This window comes from Erinaceus europaeus, chromosome 20 (genome assembly GCF_950295315.1).
Source record: "Erinaceus europaeus chromosome 20, mEriEur2.1, whole genome shotgun sequence".
Lineage (NCBI taxonomy): Eukaryota > Metazoa > Chordata > Mammalia > Eulipotyphla > Erinaceidae > Erinaceus > Erinaceus europaeus.
In genome coordinates, this window is record NC_080181.1 from 44,212,393 (window position 1) to 44,223,895 (window position 11,503).

General features: G+C 42.2%; 1 protein-coding gene across 1 annotated transcript in view; it reads left to right on the forward strand.

The window, feature by feature from the left end:
* The window catches only part of TRPM1 (transient receptor potential cation channel subfamily M member 1), a 142,156-nt gene that overhangs the window by 81,045 nt on the left and 49,608 nt on the right, over window positions 1-11,503 (forward strand). Inside the window, exons 13-15 of the mRNA XM_060179273.1 lie at window positions 2,332-2,382; window positions 5,417-5,557; window positions 6,404-6,433. Of these exons, the coding sequence (XP_060035256.1) occupies window positions 2,332-2,382; window positions 5,417-5,557; window positions 6,404-6,433 (222 nt within the window). The remainder of the gene's footprint in view (window positions 1-2,331; window positions 2,383-5,416; window positions 5,558-6,403; window positions 6,434-11,503) is intronic.

Consider the following 11,503-nt stretch of genomic DNA (forward strand, 5'->3'; position numbering starts at 1 on the left):
AATGCTTTCCCCCTGCAGGTGGGGACCGGGGGCTCAAACCCGGGTCCTTGTGCATTGTAATACATACGCTTAACCAGGTGCGCCACCACTGGCCCCCCCAAAATATAAAATTTTTATTCTGAGCCAGAGAAATAGATGACAAGTATCACAAATGCATAAGGCCCTGGGTTTGTTCCCTGGCACTAAATTTAAATAAATAAATAAATAAATACTATTTATTGTCTTGTCAGTATGTTGTTTAATGTGTCATACTTCTTTTTTTATAGTTACATATGACTCTAATTTTAAAATATTTTAGTTTTTTTTTTTTTTAGTAATATGAGATATAGGGAGAGAGAGAACCAGAGCATCACTCTGGCACATGTGATGGTGGGAATCAAACTTAAGACCTCATGCTTGAGAGTCCAACACTTTATCCACTGAGCTACCTCCTGGATCACTGATGTGTCATCCTTTTTTCTTTATTTTCTTTGATAAGATAGAAGGAAATTGAAAGGGAAAGAGAGAGAGGGAGAGAGAAAGAGAGACACCTGCAGACCTGCTTCACTACTCGTGAAGTTCCCCCCCTGCAGGTGGAGAGTGGGGGCTTGAACCCAGGTCCTTGAGAATGGTGACATGTGTGCTCAACCAAGTGCACCACCACCTAACCCACTGTGTTATAGTTTTTTTTAAATATGTTATTTATTGATTTGATAGAGACAGAAATCCCGAGGGAAGGGGAAGATAGAGAGGGAGAGAGACAGAGAAACCTCTGCAGGTCTGCTTTACTGCTCAAGAAGCTTTCTCCTGTGGGTAGAGACTGGGAGCATTGTAGCATGTGTGCTCAACCAAGACAGCCACCGCCTGGCCCCCTTACTTTTTTTTTTTTTAAACTTATTTTATTATTTATTTATTTATTCCCTTTTTTTGCCCTTGTTGTTTTATTATTGTAGTTATTGTTGTTGTTGTCGTCATTGTTGGATAGGACAGAGAGAAATGGAGAGAGGAGAGGAAGACAGAGAGGAGGAGAGAAAGAGAGACACCTGCAAACCTGCTTCACCGCCTGTGAAGTGACTCCCCTACAGGTGGGGAGCCGGAGGCTCGAACTGGGATCTTTATACCAGTCCTTGCACTTTGCGCCACCTGTGCTTAACCACTGCGCTACTGCCCAACTCCCCTGTGTCATACTTCTTAACCACATCTAGTTCTTCTTCTTTTTTTTTCATTTTTATTTACAAAATGGAAACACTGACAAAAACCATAGAATAAGAGGGGTACAACTCCACACGATTCCCACCACCAGAACTCTGTATCCCATCCCCTCCCCTGATAGCTTTCCTATTCTTTATCCCTCTGGGAGTATGGGCCCAGGGCCATTATGGGGTGCAGAAGGTGGAAGGTCTGGCTTCTGTAATTGCTTCATAGGTGCTGACAGGTTGATCCATACTCCCAGCCTGTCTCTCTCTCTCTAATGAGGTGGGGCTCTGGGGAAGTGGAGCTCCAGGACACTATGGTGGGGTCATCTGTCTAGGGAAGTCCAATTTGCATTATGTTAGCATCTGGAACCTGGTGGTTGAAAGAAGAGTTAACATATAAAGAAAATTGTTGACTAATCATGAACCTTAAGGCTGGAGATGAAAAGTTGGAGGGGGGTCCTCCATTTTGTAGATAGTAGGCCTATTTTAGTTATATTCCAAAGGGCCCATGACTATACTAGTTTTTTTTTTTTTTTCCTGAGCTTGACATCTGATATGCGTGCAGATGAATTCAAGTTATTGTCTGGGGAGATAGTGTCATGGCAGGAAAAAGGACCAGAAAGCTGGATCAGGGAAGAGAGTAGCTCCCAAATATGGGAAAGCTATTGACTGTAAACCCCATCAATCTGATCTGATCTGGGGTCCATATTCAGCTTAGGAGCCTATGTGACTTCTGCATCTCTGTAGATCTGAGCTCACATTCTGTGATCATGAGTAGAAACGTTCCAAGCTGTTCCAATTTCAGGATCCATCTTCCTCAGGCAGAACACAGAGTATGTTGTCCAGCCTCCCTTCGGAGAATGTAACATTGTCTACCATTGTTGATCCACATTGAGGGCAAGATCCTATGGGGGCCCACAAAGGGGTCTGTTGTGTTGCTCCTAATAGAGATGACTGGTAACAATGGAGAGAGGGATTTATTCAAGGTCTAGGCCCATCATGTCTGTTTGGAACTATATTTAGTTCTCTCTTGTAAAAGAAACAGGTCAGTAGTGAGTTACATTCTAACTCATCTATTGTAGAGAATAGTTAAGACATTGCTTCAAGATTTGACTAGAGAAAACACATTTAATGTAACTGGATGTTTCTCTTTCAGAGGCTGGGCCCACCAAACACTCTCCATTTGCTGGTGAGGGATGTTAAAAAGGTCAGTCCATTGTTGGATAATCCTTATAGCTGTATGTTTTTCCATAAGACATCTTTAAAACCCTTTCTAAATTTCCAGAAATATGCTGTCATTGTATTACTGGAAGCACAGGAATGAATAAATTCCCCTTTATTGACAAAAGTTGACTTTAATATAAAGCCCAGAATTATAATCTCAGAGTTTGTTGTTCACTGCCACACATGGTAGGCTGGTGCTGAATGGCTGATCAGGGGTGGTTACCATGGTCAAGGATAATAGCTAGGGAAGTCTCACCTCACCACTAACCAGAACCACTATTTGGCCATGCAACTCCATGTCCTCTGTCTACTCTATGGGCTGAAGAGCTCATATCATCATGCATGTTCTGTGGATTGAAGCTTTTTCTCTTGGTTCTGTTCCCTTCTCAGTAAGTGATCCACATCCTCCCTCCCACTCCCCACTTTCCAAGTCCACTAATTACTTACATCTGTGTTTCCATAGGGTCTCGCTCACTCTGCTCACTGTTCTGTTGAGTCATGTTGCCACAGTCTGGCAGATTAGATTAGATTCAAATGAGGGTGGTTCATTTCACTAGAACACAGTCTCTGGCATGCAAATAGTGAAACAGATATTCATAGTCTGAGCAAGAGAAAAGCCAGTCCAGTGAAAGAATAGACTTTTCAATCAGAGTCTCAGAGAGTATGGCTATATTTCATGCAATACAAACACACACACACACACACAGTCTCCAGAATTATTGCTGGGACTCGGTGCCTACACCATGAATCCACTGCTCTTGGAGACTATTTTTTCCCTTTTGTTGACCTTGTTATTTTATCATTGTTGTGTTTATTATTGCTGTTGTTATTGGTGTCATTGTTGGATAGGACAAAGAGAATGGAAAGAGGAGGGGAGACAGAGAGGGGGAGAGAGAGATAGACACTTGCAGACCTGCTTCACCACTTGTGAAGTGACTCCCCTGCAGGTGGGGAGCCAGGGACTCAAACCAGGATCCTTACACCAGTCCTTACACTTTGTGCCATGTGCACTTAACTTGCTGCATTACCACCTGGCCCCCTATTTCATGCAATATTACATCCTAAGTAAAGGACAGTTTGGCTTCCATGGGTACTCTCTGAGTCAGAACAGAACCAGTGAACCTGAGAACCAAAGGGTCCTTGTTTCCACACAAGGAATCTGATTTCCTAGATTCCTGAGATTAGTGAGTGCACACAAGCAGAAGCTACAGCTATCCAAGTACAGAGCCAACCATCTGTCTCCAGAAGTCCTCTTGCCTCTAGTTCTACTCCCTCCCACCATTCTGCATCACAGAATTCCCAGCTTAACAACTTCCAAAGTCTCATGAAGTTCAAACTCCTTCCAAGAAATTCACACCCCATTGAGCAACTGGGATTACATCTTCCCATCACATTATACTAGCACACTGGAGGACCTCCCACCACCACCACCCATAGTCTCTGCTCCTACCTGGGGACTCATTCTCTCTCTGTGTGTGTCTTTCTCTCTCTCTCTCTCTCTCTCTCTCTCTCTCGCGTGCACGCGCGCTCCAGTTATTTTAATTTATTGGATAGAGACTGCAGAAATCAAGTGGGAAAGGGAGATAGTGAAGGAGAGAGACAGACAGACACCTGTAGCACTACTTCACCACTTGCAAAGCTTTCCCCATGCAGGTGGAGACTGGGGCCTCAAACCCTGGTCCTTGCGCATTGTAACATGTGTGCTCGACCAGGTGTACCACCACTCAGCCCTTGGAGCTCATATTCATTCTCCAGAAGCTTTTTCTCATGGTTCCATTGGCTCATCTAGGAAGAGTTGGGGGCCTGAGCACGCTGTTGCTCTTGGTGCCATGGCCCTGTTCCCAGAAATAGCAAGCTTCCCAGGAGCAGAGCAGTCTCCTTATCTCTGAGTACCCAACAAGGTCACAATGGGGACTGAACAATCCTGTTGCTTTAATGAAGGATTTAGTAAATGTGATCATTTCTTTAAGATTTGTTTATATGAGACTCGAGTACAACCCTACTCTGCTAAGCATCAAACGTGGGCTCTCGAGCTTGTCCTCTAACCAGTAATCACCCCAGCCCTAGTAAGTGTGGCTATAAAAGGGTGGAAATTTTGGAATGTGTTTTCACCAGACCATACCAGATTATACCAGATGGCATAATCATTTCAAGCTATATGAAATTAGCAAAAACAACAAATGATACTGGTTTGATAAATTCAGTCTCCTAGGGAAATCAGCTGTCCGGGACAAGAATGATTGAGTTAGCCTCTTTTCCTAATTTCCTCCTCCTCCCATAGGCTTGATTTTGTCTCAGCATCTCCTCCTCCATGCTGATCCAAAAGCCCTGACCCTTCTCAGAGTCCCAGTCAAACTGGATAGCTTAGAGTGTTTGCTTTCTTACCAGGGTCTGGGGGTGAAGGGGGCTTCCCCAGAAAGTCATAGAGTACACCAAACTGTGTTTACATTAGAAGAGCAATCAACCAACCAACAACAACAATAACAAAACCACTTTGGGACCTCCTCCTACCACCTGCTATGGAATGCTCCTTCCTGTTTAGCTGGCTACTTCCTCCTTCTGCAGGAAGTCAGAACTCAACCCCCTCAAAGCTGTCTTCTCCTCTTGCAAGCAGTCAATAAAACACCTTCTAATAAAAAGAATCTGCTCTTACAAAAGAAGTCCCATTCCATCTGTGCCTTCTTGCCTTTACCTTCACACATGGGAATTATAAGCCATTCTGTCAGAACCCGTGGATTTGCCCAATCCTCTGTCTACAGTTCCATGGATTTCTAACTCTTCTCATCAGAAACGCTTATTCCATCTCCTAAAACAAGACTTAACTGTTTCTATCCATCAGTCGTGCAGGAATAGACTGGATATTGCTGTGGCTATAGACTGGTGGTTATTTAATGTCTGAACTGTTGCATGAATACCCAAGCCATAAGCAGGAATGACCACTTCTGCCTGCATTGTGCGTGTGCCTTCCTCACTACAGATGCTTTCATACAGGGTCTGAGACACAGCTTTCCTTTCAGGGAAACCTTCCACCTGACTACCACATCAGCCTCATAGACATCGGGCTTGTGCTAGAGTACCTTATGGGAGGAGCCTACCGCTGCAACTACACTCGGAAGAGCTTCCGGACTCTGTACAACAACTTGTTTGGACCCAAGAGGGTAGACCTAAGTCACTGTGTGGTGTTTTCTGTGGTCTCTTGACTTACCTATGATTCCTTACTATCCTTTCCAATCACTCAGTCTGTCCAAGGTCAAGCTCATCACCCCAACCCCAAGCATACACACCTTGACCCTCAAGTGCAAGATGTCAGGTGATTAAGAGACACCACCTGAAGCCTTGTTTCACCCCTTGGCAGGTGGGGCTACACATAGCCCCAACCACTGCCTTTGCCCTCCATTTCCAATAATATTCCAGACCTTCTTTGTCTCTGCCCTTTCTAATCCATCCTGCCACTATAGCTTCCCTGGCCTTCCAAAGTACGGGGTACCTCCTAAAAAAAATTACCAGTACCCTCAAAGACTTCTAACAATGCTCCCATCACTTGAAGAACCACCAGCACGTTCATTATTGTAACACCCAAGACTTTCCAAGGGCTGATCCCACCCTGCAGAGGAGATCACCCACCTCCACCTAAATCACATTGTATTACTGTGTCCACCATGTCTTCCTCCTAATAAAAGTGCTACCCTTCTCATGAGACCAACTCAGATGGGAGTTCTCGCATGACTCCATACCCCTCTTAAAGCCCCCACGGTTTCTTGTCTGTGTTTCTGTTAGTGAACTTTTCTACTATAAGGATCATATGTCTCCATATCTTTTACCTCAACTAACTTTTGCAAGCAGAGTCAGCTTCCAAATGAAAGCATTTCCTACGCTTTTGGATATTGTCCTTCATTACCAAATACTTGTGACTCTAAGACTGTCTCCTACCAGCAATACTACCAATGCACTTTTAACTAGTTTCTGAATAAGATTAATTTTTTTCTTTCCCTTTTGTTATGCAGCCAAAAGCTCTAAAACTTCTGGGAATGGAAGTAAGTGGAATTTACTTAAAATTATTTTATCTTTTGATCAAATAAATATATATACCCTACTCATTTTGTGTTTTTTATATATTTGTTTTCCCCTTTTTTGTCCTTGTTGTTTTTTATTGTTGTTGTTGTTATTATTATTGTTGTTACTGATATCATTGTTATTGGATTAGATAGAGAGAAGTGGAGAGAGGAGGGGAAGACAGAGAGGGGGAGAGAAAGACAGACACCTGCAGACCTACTTCACTGCCTGTGAAGCAACGCCCCTGCAGGTGGAGAGGCCCTCATTTTGTGTTTGTCTAACATAAATTCGCATGAATTTGTGTTCTGTAGCACGACAATTAAAATTGACCACTGGGGGTGGAATACAGCTTGCCTGACAAAACACATGTCCTGCTGCATATGTGGCCATGGGTTTGAGCCCCAACACCACATGGGAGCACCATGATCAGCACTGTGGGAGCTCCAAGGATGGGGGTATGGTGCTGAAGTATCTCTTCTCTCTCACCCTTTCTTCCCTACATCTTACTTTCTCTCCTTCTCTGTCCATCATTATTGTTAAATTCCTTAAAGTATTATGATATGCAACCCTCCAAACTATCCTATTTTCTCAGTCTTCGTGTCAGGTAGAGTTTCTATGTTGGGTGAAGGTTTTAGTAGAGTCATCTATAAAGTAGCTTGGTTCCAGCCCTGTTCGTTGTGTCATATATTTATATTCATATTTATATGTATATTTATATCATGAGATCTTTCAGGCCCTCTATTCTTGCCATTCAGTTGGGTCAAATAGGGCTTCCTAGAAAACAATTTATTTCAACTAATTTTTTTAATTTCTTTATTGACGGGTTAATGGTTTACAGTGGACAGTAAAATACAATAGGTTGTACATGCATAACATTTCCCAATTTTCCACATAATAGTTCAACCCCCACTAGGTCCTCCTCTGCCGTCCTGTTCCAGGACCTGAACCCTCCCCCCCCCCACCCCAGAGTCTTTGACTTTGGTGTAATACACCAACTCAACTAAACTTTTAAACTCATTAGTATACATGTTTACATATTATTTGGAGATTTTCAATCTGCTCAATATCTTAACTGCATGCCATCCATTTCTTCTTTCTATTAAAATTGCCTTTATTTTTCCAAAGTTGCCAAAATGTTTGATTAGTATGTTTGCTTGTTCAAACAATTTGATTCTACTTTGTTAATATCTGCTTTCATTTTTATTCATTTCTTTCATATACTGCCCCACAAATGTTCTTGCTTTTTCCTTTTCTTTCTTTGAGTCATTGCTGGGGCTTGGTGCAGCACCTGGTAGTCTTTTTTTTTTTTTTTTTCTAATTTTTTTTTTTTTTTTAGGACAGAGAGTAGTTGAGAGAGGATGGGGAGATACAGAGAGGGAGAGAAAGATAGACACCTGAAGGCCTGCTTCACTGCTTGTGAAGCATTCCCCTGCAAGAGAGCAGGGGCTCAAACCTAGGTCCTTGTGCATGGCAATATGTGTACTTAACCAGGTGTGCCACTGTCCAGCCCTCAAACTTTCATTTTTAAAGTTTTATTTAGCTATTTATTTATGATAGAGGTAGGGAAGAAGAGGAGAGAGCAAGAGAACCGAAGTATCACTCCATACATTTGATGGCAGGGATCTAACTTAGGAGCTCCTGCCTGAGAGGTGAAGGTTTTCTCCACTGCACCACCTCTCAGCCATCACCATATACTTTCTTTTTCTTCCTTTTCTTTCTTTCTTTCTTTCTTTCTTTCTTTCTTTCTTTCTTTCTTTCTCTCTTTCTCTCCCTCTCTCTTTCTTTCTTTTCTCATCCAGGGTTATTTATTGCTGGGGCTTGGTGTCCACACTACAAATCTATTGCTCCTGGAAGCTATTTTTTCCCCTTTGTTGCCCTTGTTTATTGTCGTTGTGTTGTTATTATTATTGTTGTCATTGTTGTTATTGTTGGATAGAACAGAGAGAAATGGAGAGAGGAGGGGAAGACAGAGACGGGGAGAGAAAGATAGACACCTGAAGACCTGCTTCACCGCCTTTGAAGTGACCCCCCTATAGGTGGGGAGCCGGGTCTCGAACCCGGTTCCCTGTGCTGGTCCTTGCGCTTTGCGCCATATGCGCTTAACCCATTGCACTATCGCCCGACCTCCTATCATATACTTTCTGTATAAGTAACCGATTACGCCACTGGAGCTCCATATCATATACTTTCTATACAATACTTTGTTTTTATTCACTCAAGTTGAAAGTGAAATTCGACCCCTTTTCAATAATCTTTAATAAACACATTAAAGGTACATTTCCCCCCCCTGAATATTGTATCCCATGAGCATGGGTGCATAGAATCTTCATGTCCATCTGTTTCTAAATTGTCTATAATTTACTATTTCATCCAAGTTATTTACAGAAGTATAATAATTTCCATACTCAAATTTTCATTGCTGCTCTTCTACTGTTGTTAATTTCTAATTTTATTCCTGAGATGTAGACTGCAAAATTTCTTTCCTTTTCAATATTATTTTTACTGATGATTAAATCACGATTTATTATTGGAATATTTCAGGAGTATAGTTGCACATCATACACACCACCAAAGTTCTGGGTCCCACTTCATCATAACTTTCACAAAAGACTGCATAAAAAGTGTTAAAGGGTTCCGTTTTCTCCACCAACACTTGTTTCTGTCCTCTTTTGTGTATGACATTTTGACAGGGCTGAGGTGATATCTTAGACCACTCGGCCATCCTGACACCAGCTGAGGTGAATATCATATTTTTTTAAGTTTTCTTTTCTTATTATCATTATTTATTTATTGGCTAGAGACAGCCAGAAATTGAGAGGAGGAGGGTAGATAGAGAGGGAGAGAGACAGAGAAACACCTGCAGACCTGCTTCACCACTCACAAAGCTTTCCCCCTGCAGGTGGGGACCAAGGGCTTGAACCCGGGTCCTTGTGTACTGTAATATGTGTGCTCATCCAGGTGTGCCACCACCCAGCCCCAGTGATATCTTATTGTTGTCATGATTTGCATTTCTTCTAAGCCACAAACATGGAATAGTTTTTCACTTTCTTGTGTATTCTTTTATTTCCTTTCATAGTGATTCATAGTTTTCAATATACAAATAATTTCAGCTCCTTTGTTATTTCGAAGTACCCAATTCTTTTCGAGGCTAAGGTAAATAGAATTCCTTTCTTGCAGTAGTCTTTTCCCCCCTTCTTTGTTGTCCTTGTTGTTTATCATTGTTGTTGTTTATTATTGTTGTTATTGCTGCCATTGTTGTTGGATAGGACAGAGAAATCAAGAGAGGATGGGAAAACAGAGAGGGAGAGAGAAGATAGAACACCTGCAGATCTGCCTCACTGCTTGTGAAGCAACCCCCTGCAGGTGGGGAGCCAGGGGCTCGTACTGGGATCCTTACGCTACTACCTGGCCCCCTCTTGATGTATTCTTTTAGTTTACTATTTGCTTAGAGAAATGTTACTGACATTTGTGTATTAATTTTATAGCATGCCATCATACTAGCAGGTTGCACTATAATGTCAGTTTTTAACCTCTGTATATCAATCTTCCAAAATGGCTGAAACTGGAGCTTGTAACAAAATTAGAAATTGGCAAAAAAGCATTTAAATCCAAGGCAAGATACAATTATTTCAATTAAAAATGTGATAACTAATCATCACATAAAAATTCAGTCAGTCCAGCAACAGGGGAAACTCCACAGATGGTGGCCAGGAGCAGTTGAATAGCACATGTGAAAGGCCTTAAATAACATACACAGACACCCACAAAAACAAATAACATACACAAGAATTTTGCTATGTTATTTGCAAAATATGTTATTTATTCCTGGTGCCAGGAATAAATCCAGGGCTTTGTGCATGTGGGATATCACTAAGCTACCCCAGCCCATTTTTTTTCCTGTTTCCTGTTGTAAACGTGTGTGTGTGTGTGTGTGTGTGTGTGTGTGTGTGTGTGTGTTTATGTACGTGTATGGAGATACCATCCTGAACATGCCTGATCTCGTCTGATCTCAGAAGCTAAGCAGGGTTGGATCTGGTTAGTACTTATCTGGGAGACATACATGTGTATATTTTTCAGAAGAGAGAGAAAGACCAAGAGCTTTTTTCCAACACATACGGCCTTATGCATGCAAGTCCTGCACTCTACCCACTCCGCTACCCACCCCTCTCCCACGGCCACTCTATTGTATATTTTTATGAGTGAGAGATAGAGAAGAGGGACACACACACACACACACACACACACACACACCAAACCATGCTCCACCATCCAGCATTGTGTTTGTCTGTCTACAGTGCTTGCCATTCACACCAAAGTCCTTGTGCATGGAAGCTTTGCACTCTATCCACTAAGTCACCTCTCTAGCCCCTGGATTTAAATTTTTTAATAAACTAAGTAGAAATTCTTAGAAGAACAACAACAACAAAAAATGAGTCAGTCATGAATAATGTACAATAAGAGTCAGAGAGCCAGGTTCCAGCTGCCCAGCTGTGGGAATGTGGGCAAGCTATTCAGACTCAGAGTCACAACTTCTGCATCTGAGGGCATGGAAGAAATTTACAAGCCTTCAAAGTGGTTGGGAGAACAAAAGTAGATAATTACTGGAAAAGATATTTATAGAAGAGCAAATGCCCATTTCTATTATTACTTTGAGGAAGGAAGTCTTGGCCTGGAATTATCTAAGTCCCATATCATTCTAGTCCACTCCCATGTGTCACCCCCAATTCTCCCAGTTGTGACCCTCCTTTCTCTTGGATCCTGCACCATCTTGAGAACCATCCCTCATAATCCCTTTAGGAGATGGGAAGTTGTAACTTTCCATTTGGACCACAGGCACAAATGGGCAAAGCTGATATAAACAGAATGTCTACTTGCTTAAAACACTGGTAGGAAAACCCAATATATTTTTCTCGACCCCCTTCTACATTTTTCCTGTTAATCGCTGGTTCAGCTATGCCTGGTGTGTGGGTGTCACAGTTTTATTTCATGAGAAGATTTCACTGAGGAAAAGAATGTGGGTTTTATCCCTCTGCTGGTGCTGTTTATACATA